General features: G+C 27.4%; 1 protein-coding gene across 2 annotated transcripts in view; it reads right to left on the bottom strand.

The window, feature by feature from the left end:
* Positions 1-25,597, bottom strand: part of LOC137421354 (uncharacterized) — a 134,642-nt gene that overhangs the window by 5,732 nt on the left and 103,313 nt on the right. For both annotated transcript variants that reach the window (XM_068107346.2, XM_068107339.2), the window contains exon 4: positions 1,642-1,698. In XM_068107346.2, the coding sequence (XP_067963447.2) occupies positions 1,642-1,698 (57 nt within the window). The remainder of the gene's footprint in view (positions 1-1,641; positions 1,699-25,597) is intronic.

Here is a 25,597-nt window from a genome sequence, read left to right on the forward strand (position 1 = left end):
TGTTTTGTGCGTTTCATTCGTAGATTCTGATTGCTAGGCTTGTTGACTGGTGTTGTATACGACGTAAATTAAGTGTTGGAACGCATCTCCCCTCAATTACTCTAATTCTTATGGTGAAAAATTCACCGTTATCTATCGTTTCGTTCGTCCACATTTCTGAAACGGATCTTGGATGTATAGTGACGACCCCCTGTATTTCTATATTTAAAATAGGGACGAAATTATGCATGAACCTGTATATCCGAGCTTGCTTGATGCAGGTTCTGCCGCTCTCCTCATCAAAATGGGGCAGAGCGGAATAATTTTGGCTCATGCGCAGGCCAAGCTCTGCCCCTCTCATCGGAAAGATGGGGCAGAGTATCACTTGATTTCTTTTTAAAACCTCGTAAGTTATTTTTAAGCTAATAGTAGAAATAATACCTCGTAATTGCTGTTTAAATGTTTCCATGGTGGAATATCAATAAAGTAAAAGGTTTACAGTTTGCCTCTTACAAGTGTTGCCTCTTATTATTATTTATATATATCTTATATTTTTTATTATTTATAAGTGTTGCCTCTTACATGTGTTGTTGCCTCATGTGTTGCCTCTGAAAAGAAGTATTTATGTTCTTTATACTTTAAAAAGTAGGCCTCAACGTTTCGGGCAGCATGCTCGGCCCATCGACAGGAGGAAGTGATTGAGCATTCCTGAAAATGTGCAATAGGAATTTAGCATTCCACTTCCTTCTGTCGATGGGTCGAGTATGCTGCCTGAAACATTGGGGCCTACTTTTATTTATTTTTTTCTTATTTATTTTTTAAGTTATTTATATATTTTTATATTTAGTGTTTTTATTTTTAAACTTATTATAAAGAGTTATTTTTAAAGTATAAAAACCACCTTTAGAGGCCATTTAAGTTATTAAGTTATTTAAGTTATTTAAGTTATTTTTAAAGTATAAAGAATATAAATAGTTATTTTAACAGCCAACACATGGTCCAAACCGTAAACCTTTTACTTTAATACCTTGTAAGTTAAACCTTTTTAATACTTTGTAATATAGTTATGTAAGCTTACTGACGAAGGTTTCCATATACTTGTATTGCCACACCTACAATGTACCTTGAAATGGCCACTCCATCCTGCCGTTGTCAAGTAGGCCGACAATTTCTCGGTACGCAGATTGTTTTTACACTGTAATGGGTATAGTGAGTGTATTTCTTTCTATCAAGTACGTGACTAATTACCTGTACATTGTGCTTGTATCTTAAGAAATTTTCACTAAATAATTGATTATTCTTAATTTAATTAATTAAAATTGAACTTTCTGTACCCACCATCGTGTGGTTAAACAGCAAGTAAAATATAAATAAGAGTGTGAAGAGTCGGCAGGCAGACGTGGATGTGTGTGCTGGTGTTTTGCAGAACCAACTTTATATTTATCATTCTGCTCTAGCCTTACCTGTCAGGTATTCATTTTTGTTTGTTTTCAGCTCCAAAACAATATTTATAATACTGCATAAACCGTTAGTTTCCAAAGTCATTTGCAATATTTCTTTGTGTGCTTGAAGTTTAATGAAAGAAAGTAAATCTTTTATCTTCGAAAAACACTGGCAGGTAAAAGGATGAGCAAACTCGATTTATTCAGGAAAAGCTCTCACCTTTTGAATCGAGGAACCCCAAATTTTCAGGGTCAATCCTCACATCCTGTAATGGATCTGCAAGAAATAAAAACGGTTCTGAAATAACTCACTTTAAAATGATAAACAGCTGAATAAACCAGGTATAAGCGAGGTTCAGGGAAAGCAAATCCTGATACAACAACAACAACATGCATTTTAAGGCCATTTTCCCTGCCAGAGCGGGGGTTAGCCTTGCGGTCCCCATGACAATCTTCTCCATTTTGCCCTATTTTCTGCATCTCTCCTTGTTAACCCCTTTGCCCGCATTTCTTCTTCCACCATCTTTAGCCAAGTCTTTCTCGGTCTTCCCCGTCCTCTACTTCCTTCTACATTAATTTCCATCACTCTTCTCACCCAGTCACTTTCATCTTTCCTCAACACATGACCAAACCATCTCAACCTGTTCCTCTTCACAGCATCCATCACAGGCTCTATTCCCATCATCTTTCGCAATTAATCATTTGTCTTCCTCTCTCTCAACGATACACCGCACATCCGTCGAACCATTCGCATTTCCACCCTTTCCAACCTTCGTTGCTGCTCTACGTTCATTACCCATGTCTCGCTCTCATAAATCATAACACTTCTCACACATGCAGCATACACCTTTCCCTTCAGCTTCAACGACACTCCCCTCCTCGTCAGCATGCCACTCAGTTCCAGAAACTTCTTCCATGCACATCTCACTCCAGCAACTCTTGCCAAGTCTGATCCACCTTCTCCATAGCAAATCCTGATCTCATACTTTATTCAATTTTCCCTCAATATTGCTCCCAAAATTGGCCTGACAAAACATTCCAATAAACTCATTCTTCAAAATGCATCATGAGAACAATAATTTCGCATTGTGGAGGTAATGTAAGGAAAGGTATCAACCAACGTCAGAAGTGACCCAAAGGCTCCTCTTAACTAGCTTCTACCACTTGGGTAAGGGGTTGGGGGGACTACTATGCCCAGATAAACTGTAACTGGAATTGATCTCTTACCCCCAGCAAGTTGGTACTCGTTTTGTCGACCTCAACAGGATGACAGGCTGAATCAATCCGTCAGGTGTTATTTTGGCATGCGTGGGTTTTAAACTCATGACCAGAAGACCCAAAGCCAACCACCTTAAATGCTAGGCCACTGCCAGACCCCATTGCATAGACTGCCTATATTTCAAATATTCCATAGACGTGCCCTCACTAACAGTCATATGAAAACAACATCTCTAGTTACTTTTTAAGGCAGTGGTTCCAAACTTTTTGGCATGATGTCCCCCTTTTGGTGTTTACCAAACCCTTACACCCCCTCCATTTTGTATTTGAAATTAATTATATTTTGGACACAGTAAAGTGCAGTCAGACACTAAGCTGCCATGGCCACTGCCCGCTATTGATACTACATACGACAGAGATGATTGAAGAATATGAAGGCACAGCTCCTTGCGGCTTTAAGTCCAGAAAGGAAGTTCTATGAGTAAGTCCCACTGGCTTTATGTAATGAAAAGTTAATCCAGCAAAGCAAATTGCACGGGAGATGCTGACGCCACGATCGCAATATAACAACAATGGTTCCAACATCCTTTTCCCGCCACCAAGGCAAGGGAAATCCAAGCTTCGACTGTTTAGTTGTTTTTAGTTTACAAAACCATCAGTTGTAGTGTTATTCCCAGGCGGCAGCACGCATGGAGCTGGCGCAACGTTTGAAGGTCGTGAGGGGTATTGCAAGGCGGAGAACGTTGGTGTTCGTAGAAATATCTCGCTTAATTTATCAATTTTTTTAATATTTAAGCCAAATTCGACATTTAAAATGATTATTTGTATGCACATGGCCTCACGCCTTCCCTGGGGGTGTGAGGCGGGTACAGGGGAGGTGTGCCCCCCGTTTGGGAACCAATGCTTTAAGGTATCATTGATATTCACAAAATACAGCACAACATACAAGACTTTAAATACTTATTTATATCCTCATGTTTGTGATTTATAAATGTTCCCCCATTCTATCAGACGGGAATGTAAGTCATTCAACAAACCTTCATTTTGAGTAAACAACAGAGGCATTGTAAAACCTCAAAATGTGGGCGGGGGGAGGGAGGAGGCAGGAGAGGGTGGAGGCAGGAGAGGGAGGGGTGAGGAAGGGAGTGGGGGGAGTGGAAGGGGGTTCATCACCTTTTCGGTGAATATCTGCTGGTGAATGTGCCGTTCATCACGTTTCTGAGTTAAGTGTGATGCCGATCAGGAAGAAGAAGAATCCTTACTACCAACTTCGTACACTTCCAAAATGGTTTGATTTATTTGTGTTCAAATGTCTGGTGATTGTTTTGTATTTATTTATGTGAATGTGTACTTGTATATAACTGTCATTAATTAAAAAAAGGCTTAGGCACTATCGAGCAATATATATATATTTTTTTTTAATCCAAAAAAAAACGAACTTTTTTATTTCAGCTTTTTTGTTTTTTTGTTTTTGCCTAGAGCACTCCCATGCACTCACTGATGAACCTCTGAAAGTTTGAAGAAGATCCGTCCAGCCATCTCTGAGAAAAATGGCGACACAGACAGACACACAGACAGACCAACAGCTCATATATAGTAGATTTGAAACATCTTTTCCAATGACTAAAACTTTGAAGATGAAATTCAAATGCAAAACAAGGTAAAATTACGATTTATCTTAAATCTATCAAATAATCTTGCTGTAAAAATGAAAATTTGGCAAACTGTCTGACCACACGATGCGAGCATGATAGAACAAATTTTCTCTTTTTTTTAGTCCAACTCCATTTTGCCCATTTTGCTTTGTTGGCCTATTGTCCATGGCGAAGTGCTAACGATCGAAATATCTTCTGCAACTTGTGTCCCACATGAGTAAATATTCTCTTGTCAACTTTACTATATAAATCTGTAATTTCAACTGTGTTTGATAAACAGGAATTATTTATCCCAAAATACTCTTGAAACCAATTTCACAGGTTTTTGTGTACGTACATAATTGAGGCTCATGGAAGACCTAGTATTAGTACACTGAACGGATCAAGACACAATAGGACAAAATGAACAGTAGAGAGAGGGGGCCAACACCAATATCAGAGTTGAAGGACAAGATGGAGGCAGACTCGGACAAGCAATGGGTGTGAGGAAGAATGGCCGGGGGCAGGAGAGGATGCATGGAGTGGACAAGATGGATACAGAAGGAAGCTCTCAGGATGGCAAACTGGAAATTTGGAAGGAAGAGGAATTTGGGTGGGGTTAACGAGGGGAGAAAAAATGATTTTGGATGGGGAATGACTTGAGATAGTGGTGAACAGCTGTCTTGAAGACTTGGAGGGAAGAATGAGATTGAAGAGAGTAGGGAAGATGGTTCCACAGGTGGGGGAAAAATAAATAAACGAGTGGAGATGAGCAGTGGTTCTGCATTTAGGCAGTTTCACTAGGAGGGGGTTGCTGGTGGACTGCATGCGTCCTGCAGATACCTGAAGGGGACAAAGCACAGAGAGGGCAGAGAGTTGTAAGTCTTGACAAGGTGCCACCAGGTTTAAAAGAGGGAGACAAGTTTGAAAGCTCATTCTTGAGGTTGGACAAATGTTGTTTTGTGGTTTTCCAGAAAGTAGACACACTTGTGAGCATTGTGTAATGATCTGAGGTTGTCTTCAGTTGGATTTGCCTTCCAGGAGGAGACTGCAAGTTGTTTTAAAGCAACTGCCCCACCACAGGATTCAGAGTACCGAGAGCGGGAGGATGGGTAAGATAATTGAAGACAACATGGGATGAATCTGTGCATGAGGGAGAGAAGGTTTCTGTGGAAGAATTCCCAGGCTGAATTAATATCAGCGGTGGGGGTTATAGGAGTCCTAATGTGTAAAAATAAGACCGATAGTCTAACAACGGGATAGCCAGGCTTGGATCTGCTGAGTGGAGCATCTGCTGTCCACCTGCCATGCAGATCCTCAGCTTTGTTTGGTGGACGTTTGTAAGGGGCATACATACATACACCAGATGGACAGACAAATGCTGTTCCAGACGGCATTGCCCTACGGTCTACACGGTAAAAATAAATAAATAAATATTTTTAAAACCGTGAATACACGAAGTGCGAATGTAGAAGCAGGTCACATGTTATGATCCGCAAATGCATGGGGCCCTCAAATGTTGGGACCGCGAATGTCGAGGTCCAACAGTCTAAAGTATAACAGAAGATGTGGTCTCGAATTGTGGAATCACCTGATATTCCTCAGACTACGGCTGATCTTGACTGCAGCGCTCAACATGGAACTGATTTGTACCAATCAGTTTGTTCCCGTGGTGGATAGAATTACTGGAATAATTTGACATCAGGAAGATGGTTCTTTTCTCCTAACCGTTCATGAACCATGAAGTGGAATGGTATCACAAATATCAGATAATCCGGAGTCCTGCATTTTAACACTTGAACATGCCTTTTGATAGTAGGAAATTCTCCAGCGTCTACAATAGGCATCAAATATATTGGAGAAGAAACCTTTGTTTATACAAGTGATTCGTATAGTCGAGATGATGTGGTACTAAATGTGATTTTTTTTTTGTCCAGGTTTTTTTTTTTGGAACACCCTGAACAATTAATCTGTGTTTATACATTGTACTTATTGCAGGATTTTGTGATTAAAATATAAAATCATCTGTATGTTATTCACTGTATTTAGAGGATTTTGTGATTAAAATATAAAACCATCTGTATTTTATTCACTCGATTTAGAGGATTTTGTGATTAAAATATAAAACCATCTGTATTTTATTCACTCTATTTAGAGGATTTTGTGTTTAAAATATAAAACCATCTGTAATTTATTCACTGTATTTAGAGGATTTTGTGATTAAAATATAAAATCATCTTTATTTTATTCACTATTTAGAGGATTTTGTGATTAAAATATAAAATCATCTGTATTTTATTCACTGTATTTAGAGGATTTTGTGATTAAAATATAAAACCATCTGTATTTTATTCACTGTATTTAGAGGATGTTGTGATTAAAATATAAAACCATCTGTAATTTATTCACTGTATTTAGAGGATGTTGTGATTAAAATATAAAACCATCTGTATTTTATTCACTGTATTTAGAGGATTTTGTGATTAAAATATAAAACCATCTGTATTTTATTTACTGTATTTAGAGGATGTTGTGATTAAAATATAAAACCATCTGTAATTTATTCACTGTATTTAGAGGATGTTGTGATTAAAATATAAAACCATCTGTATTTTATTTACTGTATTTAGAGGATGTTGTGATTAAAATATAAAACCATCTGTAATTTATTCACTGTATTTAGAGGATGTTGTGATTAAAATATAAAACCATCAGTATTTTATTTACTGTATTTAGAGGATGTTGTGATTAAAATATAAAACCATCTGTAATTTATTCACTGTATTTAGAGGATGTTGTGATTAAAATATAAAATCATCTGTATGTTATTCACTGTATTTAGAGGATGTTGTGATTAAAATATAAAACCATCTGTATTTTATTCACTCTATTTAGAGGATTTTGTGATTAAAATATAAAACCATCTGTAATTTATTCACTGTATTTAGAGGATGTTGTGATTAAAATATAAAACCATCTGTATTTTATTCACTCTATTTAGAGGATTTTGTGATTAAAATATAAAATCATCTGTATTTTATTCACTGTATTTAGAGGATTTTGTGATTAAAATATAAAACCATCTGCATTTTATTCACTGTATTTAGAGGATTTTGTGATTAAAATATAAAATCATCTGTATTTTATTCACTGTATTTAGAGGATTTTGTGATTAAAATATAAAATCATCTGTATTTTATTCACTGTATTTAGAGGATTTTGTGATTAAAATATAAAACCATCTGTATTTTATTTACTGTATTTAGAGGATGTTGTGATTAAAATATAAAACCATCTGTATTTTATTCACTGTATTTAGAGGATTTTGTGATTAAAATATAAAACCATCTGTATTTTATTCACTCTATTTAGAGGATTTTGTGATTAAAATATAAATTCATCTGTATTTTATTCACTGTATTTAGAGGATTTTGTGATTAAAATATAAAACCATCTGCATTTTATTCACTGTATTTAGAGGATTTTGTGATTAAAATATAAAATCATCTGTATTTTATTCACTGTATTTAGAGGATTTTGTGATTAAAATATAAAATCATCTGTATTTTATTCACTGTATTTAGAGGATTTTGTGATTAAAATATAAAACCATCTGTATTTTATTCACTGTATTTAGAGGATGTTGTGATTAAAATATAAAACCATCTGTAATTTATTCACTGTATTTAGAGGATGTTGTGATTAAAATATAAAACCATCTGTATTTTATTCACTGTATTTAGAGGATTTTGTGATTAAAATATAAAACCATCTGTATTTTATTTACTGTATTTAGAGGATGTTGTGATTAAAATATAAAACCATCTGTAATTTATTCACTGTATTTAGAGGATGTTGTGATTAAAATATAAAATCATCTGTATGTTATTCACTGTATTTAGAGGATGTTGTGATTAAAATATAAAACCATCTGTATTTTATTCACTGTATTTAGAGGATTTTGTGATTAAAATATAAAACCATCTGTATTTTATTTACTGTATTTAGAGGATGTTGTGATTAAAATATAAAACCATCTGTAATTTATTCACTGTATTTAGAGGATGTTGTGATTAAAATATAAAACCATCTGTATTTTATTTACTGTATTTAGAGGAAGTTGTGATTAAAATATAAAACCATCTGTATTTTATTCACTGTATTTAGAGGAAGTTGTGATTAAAATATAAAACCATCTGTATTTTATTTACTGTATTTAGAGGATGTTGTGATTAAAATATGAAACCATCTGTATTTTATTCACTGTATTTAGAGGATTTTGTGATTAAAATATAAAACCATCTGTATTTTATTTACTGTATTTAGAGGATGTTGTGATTAAAATATAAAACCATCTGTATTTTATTTACTGTATTTGGAGGATGTTGTGATTAAAATATGAAATCATCTGTATTTTATTCACTGTATTTAGAGGATGTTGTGATTAAAATATAAAACCATCTGTATTTTATTCACTGTATTTAGAGGATGTTGTGATTAAAATATAAAATCATCTGTATTTTATTCACTGTATTTAGAGGATGTTGTGATTAAAATATAAAACCATCTGTATTTTATTCACTGTATTTAGAGGATGTTGTGATTAAAATATAAAACCATCTGTATTTTATTTACTGTATTTAGAGGATGTTGTGATTAAAATATAAAACCATCTGTATTTTATTCACTGTATTTAGAGGATGTTGTGATTAAAATATGAAATCATCTGTATTTTATTCACTGTATTTAGAGGATGTTGTGATTAAAATAGAAAACCATCTGTAATTTATTCACTGTATTTAGAGGATTTTGTGATTAAAATATAAAACCATCTGTATTTTATTCACTGTATTTCGAGGATGTTGTGATTAAAATATAAAATCATCTGTAATTTATTCACTGTATTTAGAGGATTTTGTGATTAAAACATAAAACCATCTGTATTTTATTCACTGTATTTAGAGGAATTTGTGATTAAAATATAAAACCATCTGTAATTTATTCACTGTATTTAGAGGAAGTTGCGATTAAAATATAAAACCATCTGTAATTTATTCACTGTATTTAGAGGATTTTGTGATTAAAATATAAAACCACCTGTATTTTATTCACTGTATTTAGAGGATATTGTAATTAAAATATAAAACCATCTGTAATTTATTCACTGTATTTAGAGGATTTTGTGATTAAAATATTAAACCATCTGTATTTTATTCACTGTATTTAGAGGATTTTGTGATTAAAATATAAAACCATCTGTATTTTATTCACTGTATTTAGAGAATTTTGGGATTAAAATATAAAACCATCTGTAATTTATTCACTGTATTTAGAGGATTTGTGATTAAAATATGAAATCATCTGTATTTTATTCACTGTATTTAGAGGATTTTGTGATTAAAATATAAAATCATCTGTATTTTATTCACTGTATTTAGAGGATTTTGTGATTAAAATATGAAATCATCTGTATTTTATTCACTGTATTTAGAGGATGTTGTGATTAAAATATGAAATCATCTGTATTTTATTCACTGTATTTAGAGGATTTTGGGATTAAAATATAAAACCATCTGTATTTTATTCACTGTATTTAGAGGATGTTGTGCTTAAAATATAACATCATCTGTATTTTATTCACTGTATTTAGAGGATTTTGGGATTAAAATATAAAACCATCTGTATTTTATTCACTGTATTTAGAGGATTTTGTGATTAAAATATAAAACCATCTGTATTTTATTCACTGTATTTAGAGGATGTTGTGATTAAAATATGAAATCATCTGTATTTTATTCACTGTATTTAGAGGATGTTGTGCTTAAAATATAACATCATCTGTATTTTATTCACTGTATTTAGAGGATTTTGGGATTAAAATATAACATCATCTGTATTTTATTCACTGTATTTAGAGGATGTTGTGCTTAAAATATAACATCATCTGTATTTTATTCACTGTATTTAGAGGATTTTGGGATTAAAATATAAAACCATCTGTATTTTATTCACTGTATTTAGAGGATTTTGTGATTAAAATATAAAACCACCTGTATTTTATTCACTGTATTTAGAGGATTTTGTGATTAAAATATAAAACCATCTGTATTTTATTCACTGTATTTAGAGGATTTTGTGATTAAAATATGAAATCATCTGTATTTTATTCACTGTATCTAGAGGATGTTGTGCTTAAAATATAACATCATCTGTATTTTATTCACTGTATTTAGAGGATTTGGGGATTAAAATATAAAACCATCTGTATTTTATTCACTGTATTTAGAGGATGTTGTGCTTAAAATATATCATCATCTGTATTTTATTCACTGTATTTAGAGGATTTTGTGATTAAAATATAACATCATCTGTATTTTATTCACTGTATTTAGAGGAATTTGGGATTAAAATATAAAACCATCTGTATTTTATTCACTGTATTTCGAGGATGTTGTGATTAAAATATAAAATCATCTGTAATTTATTCACTGTATTTAGAGGATTTGTGATTAAAATATAAAACCATCTGTATTTTATTCATTGTATTTAGAGGGTTTTGTGATTAAAATATAAAACCATCTGTATTTTATTCACTGTATTTAGAGGATTTTGTGATTAAAATATAAAACCACCTGTAATTTATTCACTGTATTTAGAGGATTTTGTGATTAAAATATAAAACCATCTGTATTTTATTCACTGTATTTAGAGGATTTTGTGATTAAAATATAAAACCACCTGTATTTTATTCACTGTATTTAGAGGATTTTGTGATTAAAATATAAAACCATCTGTATTTTATTCACTGTATTTAGAGGATGTTGTGATTAAAATATAAAACCACCTGTATTTTATTCACTGTATTTAGAGGATTTTGTGATTAAAATATAAAACCATCTGTATTTTATTCACTGTATTTAGAGGATTTTGTGATTAAAATATAAAACCACCTGTATTTTATTCACTGTATTTAGAGGATTTTGTGATTAAAATATAAAACCATCTGTATTTTATTCACTGTATTTAGAGGATTTTGTGATTAAAATATAAAACCATCTGTATATTATTCACTGTATTTAGAGGATTTTATGATTAAAATATAAAACCACCTGTATATTATTCACTGTATTTAGAGGATTTTATGATTAAAATATAAAACCACCTGTATTTTTTCACTGTATTTAGAGGATTTTGTGATTAAAATATAAAACCATCTGTATTTTATTCACTGTATTTAGAGGATTTTGTGATTAAAATATAAAACCATCTGTATTTTATTCACTGTATTTAGAGGATTTTGTGATTAAAATATAAAACCATCTGTATTTTATTCACTGTATTTAGAGGATTTTGTGATTAAAATATAAAACCATCTGTATTTTATTCACTGTATTTAGAGGATTTTGTGATTAAAATATAAAACCATCTGTATTTTATTCACTGTATTTAGAGGATTTTGTGATTAAAATATAAAACCACCTGTATTTTATTCACTGTATTTAGAGGATTTTGTGATTAAAATATAAAACCATCTGTATTTTATTCACTGTATTTAGAGGATTTTGTGATTAAAATATAAAACCATCTGTATTTTATTCACTGTATTTAGAGGACTTTGTGATTAAAATATAAAACCACCTGTATTTTATTCACTGTATTTAGAGGATTTTGTGATTAAAATATAAAACCATCTGTATTTTATTCACTGTATTTAGAGGATTTTGTGATTAAAATATAAAACCATCTGTATTTTATTCACTGTATTTAGAGGATTTTGTGATTAAAATATAAAACCATCTGTATTTTATTCACTGTATTTAGATGATGTTGTGATTAAAATATAAAACCATCTGTATTTTATTCACTGTATTTAGAGGATTTTGTGATTAAAATATAAAACCATCTGTATATTATTCACTGTATTTAGAGGATTTTATGATTAAAATATAAAACCACCTGTATATTATTCACTGTATTTAGAGGATTTTATGATTAAAATATAAAACCACCTGTATTTTATTCACTGTATTTAGAGGATTTTGTGATTAAATATAAAACCATCTGTATTTTATTCACTGTATTTAGAGGATTTTATGATTAAAATATAAAACCATCTGTATATTATTCACTGTATTTAGAGGATTTTGTGATTAAAATATAAAACCATCTGTATTTTATTCACTGTATTTAGAGGATTTTGTGATTAAAATATAAAACCATCTGTATTTTATTCACTGTATTTAGAGGATTTTATGATTAAAATATAAAACCATCTGTATATTATTCACTGTATTTAGAGGATTTTATGATTAAAATATAAAACCACCTGTATTTTATTCACTGTATTTAGAGGATTTTGTGATTAAAATATAAAACCACCTGTATTTTATTCACTGTATTTAGAGGATTTTATGATTAAAATATAAAACCACCTGTATTTTATTCACTGTATTTAGAGGATTTTGTGATTAAAATATAAAACCATCTGTATTTTATTCACTGTATTTAGAGGATGTTGTGATTAAAATATAAAATCATCTGTATTTTATTCACGGTATTTAGAGGATTTTGTGATTAAAATATAAAACCATCTGTATTTTATTCACTGTATTTAGAGGATTTTATGATTAAAATATAAAACCACCTGTATTTTATTCACTGTATTTAGAGGATTTTGTGATTAAAATATAAAACCACCTGTATTTTATTCACTGTATTTAGAGGATTTTATGATTAAAATATAAAACAATCTGTATTTTATTCACTGTATTTAGAGGGTGTTGTGATTAAAATATAAAACCATCTGTATTTTATTCACTGTATTTAGAGGATTTTGTGATTAAAATATAAAACCATCTGTATTTTATTCACTGTATTTAGAGGATTTTGTGATTAAAATATAAAACCACCTGTATTTTATTCACTGTATTTAGAGGATTTTGTGATTAAAATATAAAACCATCTGTATTTTATTCACTGTATTTAGAGGATTTTGTGATTAAAATATAAAACCATCTGTATTTTATTCACTGTATTTAGAGGACTTTGTGATTAAAATATAAAACCACCTGTATTTTATTCACTGTATTTAGAGGATTTTGTGATTAAAATATAAAACCATCTGTATTTTATTCACTGTATTTAGAGGATTTTGTGATTAAAATATAAAACCATCTGTATTTTATTCACTGTATTTAGAGGATTTTGTGATTAAAATATAAAACCATCTGTATTTTATTCACTGTATTTAGAGGATTTTGTGATTAAAATATAAAACCATCTGTATATTATTCACTGTATTTAGAGGATTTTATGATTAAAATATAAAACCACCTGTATATTATTCACTGTATTTAGAGGATTTTATGATTAAAATATAAAACCACCTGTATTTTATTCACTGTATTTAGAGGATTTTGTGATTAAATATAAAACCATCTGTATTTTATTCACTGTATTTAGAGGATTTTATGATTAAAATATAAAACCATCTGTATATTATTCACTGTATTTAGAGGATTTTGTGATTAAAATATAAAACCATCTGTATTTTATTCACTGTATTTAGAGGATTTTGTGATTAAAATATAAAACCATCTGTATTTTATTCACTGTATTTAGAGGATTTTATGATTAAAATATAAAACCATCTGTATATTATTCACTGTATTTAGAGGATTTTATGATTAAAATATAAAACCACCTGTATTTTATTCACTGTATTTAGAGGATTTTGTGATTAAAATATAAAACCATCTATAATTTATTCACTGTGTTTAGAGGATTTTGTGATTAAAATATAAAACCATCTGTATTTTATTCACTGTATTTAGAGGAAGTTGTGATTAAAATATAAAACCATCTGTATTTTATTCACTGTATTTAGAGGATTTTGTGATTAAAATATAAAACCATCTGTATTTTATTCACTGTATTTAGAGGATTTTGTGATTAAAATATAAAACCACCTGTATTTTATTCACTGTATTTAGAGGATTTTATGATTAAAATATAAAACCACCTGTATTTTATTCACTGTATTTAGAGGATTTTATGATTAAAATATAAAACCATCTGTATTTTATTCATTGTACTTAGAGGATTTTGTGATTAAAATATAAAACCACCTGTATTTTATTCACTGTATTTAGAGGATTTTGTAATTAAAATATAAAACCACCTGTATTTTATTCACTGTATTTAGAGGATTTTATGATTAAAATATAAAACCACCTGTATTTTATTCACTGTATTTAGAGGATTTTGTGATTAAAATATAAAACTATCTGTATTTTATTCACTGTATTTAGAGGATGTTGTGATTAAAATATAAAATCATCTGTATTTTATTCACGGTATTTAGAGGATTTTGTGATTAAAATATAAAACCATCTGTATTTTATTCACTGTATTTAGAGGGTGTTGTGATTAAAATATAAAACCATCTGTATTTTATTCATTGTATTTAGAGGATTTTATGATTAAAATATAAAACCATCTGTATTTTATTCATTGTATTTAGAGGATTTTGTGATTAAAATATAAAACCATCTGTATTTTATTCACTGTATTTAGAGGATTTTGTGATTAAAATATAAAACCATCTGTATTTTATTCATTGTATTTAGAGGATTTTGTGATTAAAATATAAAACCATCTATAATTTATTCACTGTATTTAGAGGATTTTGTGATTCAAATATAAAACCATCTGTATTTTATTCACTGTATTTAGAGGAAGTTGTGATTAAAATATAAAACCATCTGTATTTTATTCACTGTATTTAGAGGATTTTGTGATTAAAATATAAAACCATCTGTATTTTATTCACTGTATTTAGAGGATTTTGTGATTAAAATATAAAACCACCTGTATTTTATTCACTGTATTTAGAGGATTTTATGATTAAAATATAAAACCATCTGTATTTTATTCATTGTATTTAGAGGATTTTGTGATTAAAATATAAAACCATCTGTATTTTATTCACTGTATTTAGAGGATTTTGTGATTAAAATATAAAACCATCTGTATTTTATTCATTGTATTTAGAGGATTTTGTGATTAAAATATAAAACCATCTATAATTTATTCACTGTATTTAGAGGATTTTGTGATTAAAATATAAAACCATCTGTATTTTATTCACTGTATTTAGAGGAAGTTGTGATTAAAATATAAAACCATCTGTATTTTATTCACTGTATTTAGAGGATTTTGTGATTAAAATATAAAACCATCTGTATTTTATTCACTGTATTTAGAGGATTTTGTGATTAAAATATAAAACCACCTGTATTTTATTCACTGTATTTAGAGGATTTTATGATTAAAATATAAAACCATCTGGAATTTATTCACTGTATTTAGAGGATTTTGTGATTAAAATATAAAACCATCTGTATTTTATTCACTGTATTTAGAGGAAGTTGTGATTAAAATATAAAATCATCTGTATTTTATTCACTGTATTTAGAGGATTTTATGATTAAAATATAAAACCACCTGTATTTTATTCACTGTATTTAGAGGATTTTATGATTAAAATATAAAACCATCTGTATTTTATTCATTGTATTTAGAGGATTTTGTGATTAAAATATAAAACCATCTGTATTTTATTCACTGTATTTAGAGGATTTTGTGATTAAAATATAAAACCATCTGTATTTTATTCATTGTATTTAGAGGATTTTGTGATTAAAATATAAAACCATCTATAATTTATTCACTGTATTTAGAGAATTTTGTGATTAAAATATAAAACCATCTGTATTTTATTCACTGTATTTAGAGGAAGTTGTGATTAAAATATAAAACCATCTGTATTTTATTCACTGTATTTAGAGGATTTTGTGATTAAAATATAAAACCATCTGTATTTTATTCACTGTATTTAGAGGAAGTTGTGATTAAAATATAAAACCATCTGTAATTTATTCACTGTATTTAGAGGATTTTGTGATGAAAATATGAAATCATCTGTAATTTATTCACTGTATTTAGAGGATTTTGTGATTAAAATATAAAACCATCTGTATTTTATTCACTGTATTTAGAGGATGTTGTGATTAAAATATAAAACCATTTGTATTTTATTCACTGTATTTAGAGGTTGTTGTGATTAAAATATAAAACCATCTGTATTTTATTCACTGTATTTAGAGGAGGTTGTGATTAAAATATAAAACCATCTGTATTTTATTCACTGTATTTAGAGGATTTTGTGATAAAAAAATGAAATCATCTGTATTTTATTCACTGTATTTAGAGGATTTTGTGATTAAAATATAAAACCATCTGTATTTTATTCACTGTATTTAGAGGATGTTGTGATTAAAATATAAAACCATCTGTAATTTATTCACTGTATTTAGAGGATTTTGTGATTAAAATATAAAACCATCTGTATTTTATTCACTGTATTTAGAGGATTTTGTGATTAAAATATAAAACCATCTGTATTTTATTCACTGTATTTAGAGGATTTTGTGATTAAAATATAAAACCATCTGTATTTTATTCACTGTATTTAGAGGATGTTGTGATTAAAATATAAAACCATCTGTAATTTATTCACTGTATTTAGAGGATTTTGTGATTAAAATATAAAACCATCTGTATTTTATTCACTGTATTTAGAGGATGTTGTGATTAAAATATAAAACCATCTGTATTTTATTCACTGTATTTAGAGGAATTTGTGATTAAAATATAAAACCATCTGTATTTTATTCACTGTATTCAGAGGATGTTGTGATTAAAATATAAAACCATCTATAATTTATTCACTGTATTTAGAGGATTTTGTGATTAAAATATGAAATCATCTGTATTTTATTCACTGTATTTAGAGGATTTTGTGATTAAAATATAAAACCATCTGTATTTTATTCACTGTATTTAGAGGATGTTGTGATTAAAATATAAAACCATCTGTATTTTATTCACTGTATTTAGAGGATGTTGTGATTAAAATATAAAACCATCTGTATTTTATTCACTGTATTTAGAGGATTTTGTGATTAAAATATAAAACCATCTGTATTTTATTCACTGTATTTAGAGGATTTTGTGATTAAAATATAAAACCATCTGTATTTTATTCACTGTATTTAGAGGATTTTGTGATTAAAATATAAAATCATCTGTATTTTATTCACTGTATTTAGAGGATTTTGTGATTAAAATATAAAACCATCTGTATTTTATTCACTGAATTTCGAGGATGTTGTGATTAAAATATAAAATCATCTGCAATTTATTCACTGTATTTAGAGGATTTTGTGATTAAAATATGAAATCATCTGTAATTTATTCACTGTATTTAGAGGATTTTGTGATTAAAATATAAAACCATCTGTATTTTATTCACTGTATTTAGAGGATTTTGTGATTAAAATATGAAATCATCTGTAATTTATTCACTGTATTTCGAGGATGTTGTGATTAAAATATAAAACCATCTGTATTTTATTCACTGTATTTAGAGGATGTTGTGATTAAAATATAAAACCATCTGTATTTTATTCACTGTATTTAGAGGATTTTGTGATTAAAATATAAAATCATCTGTAATTTATTCACTGTATTTAGAGGATTTTGTGATTAAAATATAAAACCATCTGTATTTTATTCACTGTATTTAGAGGATTTTGTGATTAAAATATGAAATCATCTGTAATTTATTCACTGTATTTAGAGGATGTTGTGATTAAAATATAAAACCATCTGTATTCTATTCACTGTATTTTGAGGATTTTGTGATTAAAATATAAAACCATCTGTATTTTATTCACTGTATTTAGAGGATTTTGTGATTAAAATATAAAATCATCTGTATTTTATTCACTGTATTTAGAGGAGGTTGTGATTAAAATATGAAATCATCTGTATTTTATTCACGGTATTTAGAGGATGTTGTGATTAAAATATGAAATCATCTGTATTTTATTCACTGTATTTAGAGGATGTTGTGATTAAAATATAAAACCATCTGTATTTTATTCACTGTATTTAGAGGATGTTGTGATTAAAATATAAAACCATCTGTATTTTATTCACTGTATTTAGAGGATGTTGTGATTAAAATATGAAATCATCTGTATTTTATTCACTGTATTTAGAGGATGTTGTGATTAAAATATAAAATCATCTGTATTTTATTCACTGTATTTAGAGGATGTTGTGATTAAAATATAAAACCATCTGTATTTTATTCACTGTATTTAGAGGATGTTGTGATTAAAATATAAAACCATCTGTATTTTATTCACTGTATTTAGAGGATGTTGTGATTAAAATATAAAACCATCTGTATTTTATTCACTGTATTTAGAGGATGTTGTGATTAAAATATAAAATCATCTGTATTTTATTCACTGTATTTAGAGGATTTTGTGATTAAAATATAAAACCATCTGTATTTTATTCACTGTATTTAGAGGATGTTGTGATTAAAATATAAAACCATCTGTATTTTATTCACTGTATTTAGAGGATGTTGTGATTAAAATATAAAATCATCTGTATTTTATTCACTGTATTTAGAGGATGTTGTGATTAAAATATAAAACCATCTGTATTTTATTCACTGTATTTAGAGGATGTTGTGATTAAAATATAAAATCATCTGTATTTTATTCATTGTATTTAGAGGAATTTGTGATTAAAATATAAAACCATCTGTATTTTATTCACTGTATTTAGAGGATGTTGTGATTAAAATATAAAACCATCTGTATTTTATTCACTGTATTTAGAGGATGTTGTGATTAAAATATAAAACCATCTGTATTTTATTCACTGTATTTAGAGGATGTTGTGATTAAAATATAAAATCATCTGTATTTTATTCATTGTATTTAGAGGAATTTGTGATTAAAATATAAAACCATCTGTATTTTATTCACTGTATTTAGAGGAATTTGTGATTAAAATATAAAACCATCTGTATTTTATTCACTGTATTTAGAGGAGTTGTGATTAAAATATGAAATCATCTGTATTTTATTCACTGTATTTAGAGGATTTTGTGATTAAAATATAAAACCATCTGTATTTTATTTACTGTATTTAGAGGATGTTGTGATTAAAATATGAAATCATCTGTATTTTATTCACTGTATTTAGAGGATTTTGTGATTAAAATATAAAACCATCTGTATTTTATTCACTGTATTTAGAGGATTTTGTGATTAAAATATAAAACCATCTGTATTTTATTCACTGTATTTAGAGGATGTTGTGATTAAAATATAAAACCATCTGTATTTTATTCATTGTATTGAGAGGATGTTGTGATTAAAATATAAAACCATCTGTATTTTATTCACTGTATTTAGAGGATGTTGTGATTAAAATATAAAACAATCTGTATTTTATTCACTGTATTTAGAGGATGTTGTGATTAAAATATGAAATCATCTGTATTTTATTCACTGTATTTAGAGGATGTTGTGATTAAAATATAAAACCATCTGTAATTTATTCACTGTATTTAGAGGAAGTTGTGATTAAAATATAAAACCATCTGTATTTTATTCACTGTATTTAGAGGATTTTGTGATTAAAATATAAAACCATCTGTAATTTATTCACTGTATTTAGAGGATTTTGTGATTAAAATATAAAACCATCTGTATTTTATTCACTGTATTTAGAGGATTTTGTGATTAAAATATAAAACCATCTGTATTTTATTCACTGTATTTAGAGGAATTTGTGATTAAAATATGAAATCATCTGTATTTTATTCACTGTATTTAGAGGATGTTGTGATTAAAATATAAAACCATCTGTAATTTATTCACTGTATTTAGAGGATTTTGTGATTAAAATATGAAATCATCTGTATTTTATTCACTGTATTTAGAGGATGTTGTGATTGAAATATAAAACCATCTGTAATTTATTCACTGTATTTAGAGGATTTTGTGATTAAAATATAAAACCACCTGTATTTTATTCACTGTATTTAGCGGATTTTGTGATTAAAATATAAAACCACCTGTATTTTATTCACTGTATTTAGAGGATTTTGTGATTAAAATATAAAACCATCTGGAATTTATTCACTGTATTTAGAGGATTTTGTGATTAAAATATAAAACCATCTGTATTTTATTCACTGTATTTAGAGGAATTTGTGATTAAAATATGAAATCATCTGTATTTTATTCACTGTATTTAGAGGATTTTGTGATTAAAATATGAAATCATCTGTAATTTATTCACTGTATTTAGAGGGTTTTGTGATTAAAATATAAAACCACCTGTATTTTATTCACTGTATTTAGAGGATTTTGTGATTAAAATATAAAACCACCTGTATTTTATTCACTGTATTTAGAGGATTTTGTGATTAAAATATAAAACCATCTGGAATTTATTCACTGTATTTAGAGGATTTTGTGATTAAAATATAAAACCATCTGTATTTTATTCACTGTATTTAGAGGATTTTGTGATTAAAATAGAAAACCATCTGTAATTTATTCACTGTATTTAGAGGAATTTGTGATTAAAATATAAAACCATCTGTAATTTATTCACTGTATTTAGAGGATGTTGTGATTAAAATATAAAACCATCTGTATTCTATTCACTGTATTTTGAGGATTTTGTGATTAAAATATAAAACCATCTGTATTTTATTCACTGTATTTAGAGGAGTTGTGATTAAAATATAAAACCATCTGTATTTTATTCACTGTATTTAGAGGAGTTTGTGATTAAAATATAAAATCATCTGTATTTTATTCACTGTATTTAGAGGAGGTTGTGATTAAAATATGAAATCATCTGTATTTTATTCACTGTATTTAGAGGATGTTGTGATTAAAATATGAAATCATCTGTATTTTATTCACTGTATTTAGAGGATGTTGTGATTAAAATATAAAACCATCTGTATTTTATTCACTGTATTTAGAGGATTTTGTGATTAAAATATAAAACCATCTGTATTTTATTCACTGTATTTAGAGGATGTTGTGATTAAAATATAAAACCATCTGTATTTTATTCACTGTATTTAGAGGATGTTGTGATTAAAATATAAAACCATCTGTATTTTATTCACTGTATTTAGAGGATGTTGTGATTAAAATATAAAATCATCTGTATTTTATTCACTGTATTTAGAGGATTTTGTGATTAAAATATAAAACCATCTGTATTTTATTCACTGTATTTAGAGGATGTTGTGATTAAAATATAAAACCATCTGTATTTTATTCACTGTATTTAGAGGATGTTGTGATTAAAATATAAAATCATCTGTATTTTATTCACTGTATTTAGAGGATTTTGTGATTAAAATATAAAACCATCTGTATTTTATTCACTGTATTTAGAGGAATTTGTGATTAAAATATAAAACCATCTGTATTTTATTCACTGTATTTAGAGGATTTTGTGATTAAAATATAAAACCATCTGTATTTTATTCACTGTATTTAGAGGAGTTGTGATTAAAATATGAAACCATCTGTATTTTATTCACTGTATTTAGAGGATGTTGTGATTAAAATATAAAACCATCTGTATTTTATTCACTGTATTTAGAGGATTTTGTGATTAAAATATAAAACCATCTGTATTTTATTCACTGTATTTAGAGGATTTTGTGATTAAAATATAAAACCACCTGTATTTTATTCACTGTATTTAGAGGATTTTATGATTAAAATATAAAACCATCTGTATTTTATTCATTGTATTTAGAGGATTTTGTGATTAAAATATAAAACCATCTGTATTTTATTCACTGTATTTAGAGGATTTTGTGATTAAAATATAAAACCATCTGTATTTTATTCATTGTATTTAGAGGATTTTGTGATTAAAATATAAAACCATCTATAATTTATTCACTGTATTTAGAGGATTTTGTGATTAAAATATAAAACCATCTGTATTTTATTCACTGTATTTAGAGGAAGTTGTGATTAAAATATAAAACCATCTGTATTTTATTCACTGTATTTAGAGGATTTTGTGATTAAAATATAAAACCATCTGTATTTTATTCACTGTATTTAGAGGATTTTGTGATTAAAATATAAAACCACCTGTATTTTATTCACTGTATTTAGAGGATTTTATGATTAAAATATAAAACCATCTGGAATTTATTCACTGTATTTAGAGGATTTTGTGATTAAAATATAAAACCATCTGTATTTGATTCACTGTATTTAGAGGAAGTTGTGATTAAAATATAAAATCATCTGTATTTTATTCACTGTATTTAGAGGAGTTTATGATTAAAATATAAAACCACCTGTATTTTATTCACTGTATTTAGAGGATTTTATGATTAAAATATAAAACCATCTGTATTTTATTCATTGTATTTAGAGGATTTTGTGATTAAAATATAAAACCATCTGTATTTTATTCACTGTATTTAGAGGATTTTGTGATTAAAATATAAAACCATCTGTATTTTATTCATTGTATTTAGAGGATTTTGTGATTAAAATATAAAACCATCTATAATTTATTCACTGTATTTAGAGAATTTTGTGATTAAAATATAAAACCATCTGTATTTTATTCACTGTATTTAGAGGAAGTTGTGATTAAAATATAAAACCATCTGTATTTTATTCACTGTATTTAGAGGATTTTGTGATTAAAATATAAAACCATCTGTATTTTATTCACTGTATTTAGAGGAAGTTGTGATTAAAATATAAAACCATCTGTAATTTATTCACTGTATTTAGAGGATTTTGTGATTAAAATATGAAATCATCTGTAATTTATTCACTGTATTTAGAGGATTTTGTGATTAAAATATAAAACCATCTGTATTTTATTCACTGTATTTAGAGGATGTTGTGATTAAAATATAAAACCATTTGTATTTTATTCACTGTATTTAGAGGTTGTTGTGATTAAAATATAAAACCATCTGTATTTTATTCACTGTATTTAGAGGATTTTGTGATAAAAATATGAAATCATCTGTATTTTATTCACTGTATTTAGAGGATTTTGTGATTAAAATATAAAACCATCTGTATTTTATTCACTGTATTTAGAGGATGTTGTGATTAAAATATAAAACCATCTGTAATTTATTCACTGTATTTAGAGGATTTTGTGATTAAAATATAAAACCATCTGTATTTTATTCACTGTATTTAGAGGATTTTGTGATTAAAATATAAAACCATCTGTATTTTATTCACTGTATTTAGAGGATTTTGTGATTAAAATATAAAACCATCTGTATTTTATTCACTGTATTTAGAGGATGTTGTGATTAAAATATAAAACCATCTGTAATTTATTCACTGTATTTAGAGGATTTTGTGATTAAAATATAAAACCATCTGTATTTTATTCACTGTATTTAGAGGATGTTGTGATTAAAATATAAAACCATCTGTATTTTATTCACTGTATTTAGAGGAATTTGTGATTAAAATATAAAACCATCTGTATTTTATTCACTGTATTCAGAGGATGTTGTGATTAAAATATAAAACCATCTATAATTTATTCACTGTATTTAGAGGATTTTGTGATTAAAATATGAAATCATCTGTATTTTATTCACTGTATTTAGAGGATTTTGTGATTAAAATATAAAACCATCTGTATTTTATTCACTGTATTTAGAGGATGTTGTGATTAAAATATAAAACCATCTGTATTTTATTCACTGTATTTAGAGGATGTTGTGATTAAAATATAAAACCATCTGTATTTTATTCACTGTATTTAGAGGATTTTGTGATTAAAATATAAAACCATCTGTATTTTATTCACTGTATTTAGAGGATTTTGTGATTAAAATATAAAACCATCTGTATTTTATTCACTGTATTTAGAGGATTTTGTGATTAAAATATAAAATCATCTGTATTTTATTCACTGTATTTAGAGGATTTTGTGATTAAAATATAAAACCATCTGTATTTTATTCACTGAATTTCGAGGATGTTGTGATTAAAATATAAAATCATCTGCAATTTATTCACTGTATTTAGAGGATTTTGTGATTAAAATATGAAATCATCTGTAATTTATTCACTGTATTTAGAGGATTTTGTGATTAAAATATAAAACCATCTGTATTTTATTCACTGTATTTAGAGGATTTTGTGATTAAAATATGAAATCATCTGTAATTTATTCACTGTATTTCGAGGATGTTGTGATTAAAATATAAAACCATCTGTATTTTATTCACTGTATTTAGAGGATGTTGTGATTAAAATATAAAACCATCTGTATTTTATTCACTGTATTTAGAGGATTTTGTGATTAAAATATAAAATCATCTGTAATTTATTCACTGTATTTAGAGGATTTTGTGATTAAAATATAAAACCATCTGTATTTTATTCACTGTATTTAGAGGATTTTGTGATTAAAATATGAAATCATCTGTAATTTATTCACTGTATTTAGAGGATGTTGTGATTAAAATATAAAACCATCTGTATTCTATTCACTGTATTTTGAGGAATTTGTGATTAAAATATAAACCATCTGTATTTTATTCACTGTATTTAGAGGATTTTGTGATTAAAATATAAAATCATCTGTATTTTATTCACTGTATTTAGAGGAGGTTGTGATTAAAATATGAAATCATCTGTATTTTATTCACGGTATTTAGAGGATGTTGTGATTAAAATATGAAATCATCTGTATTTTATTCACTGTATTTAGAGGATGTTGTGATTAAAATATAAAACCATCTGTATTTTATTCACTGTATTTAGAGGATGTTGTGATTAAAATATAAAACCATCTGTATTTTATTCACTGTATTTAGAGGATGTTGTGATTAAAATATGAAATCATCTGTATTTTATTCACTGTATTTAGAGGATGTTGTGATTAAAATATAAAATCATCTGTATTTTATTCACTGTATTTAGAGGATGTTGTGATTAAAATATAAAACCATCTGTATTTTATTCACTGTATTTAGAGGATGTTGTGATTAAAATATAAAACCATCTGTATTTTATTCACTGTATTTAGAGGATGTTGTGATTAAAATATAAAACCATCTGTATTTTATTCACTGTATTTAGAGGATGTTGTGATTAAAATATAAAATCATCTGTATTTTATTCACTGTATTTAGAGGATTTTGTGATTAAAATATAAAACCATCTGTATTTTATTCACTGTATTTAGAGGATTTTGTGATTAAAATATAAAACCATCTGTATTTTATTCACTGTATTTAGAGGATGTTGTGATTAAAATATAAAATCATCTGTATTTTATTCACTGTATTTAGAGGATGTTGTGATTAAAATATAAAACCATCTGTATTTTATTCACTGT

This window comes from Myxine glutinosa, chromosome 1 (genome assembly GCF_964187855.1).
Source record: "Myxine glutinosa chromosome 1, kmMyxGlut1.1, whole genome shotgun sequence".
Taxonomy (NCBI): Eukaryota; Metazoa; Chordata; class Myxini; order Myxiniformes; family Myxinidae; genus Myxine; species Myxine glutinosa.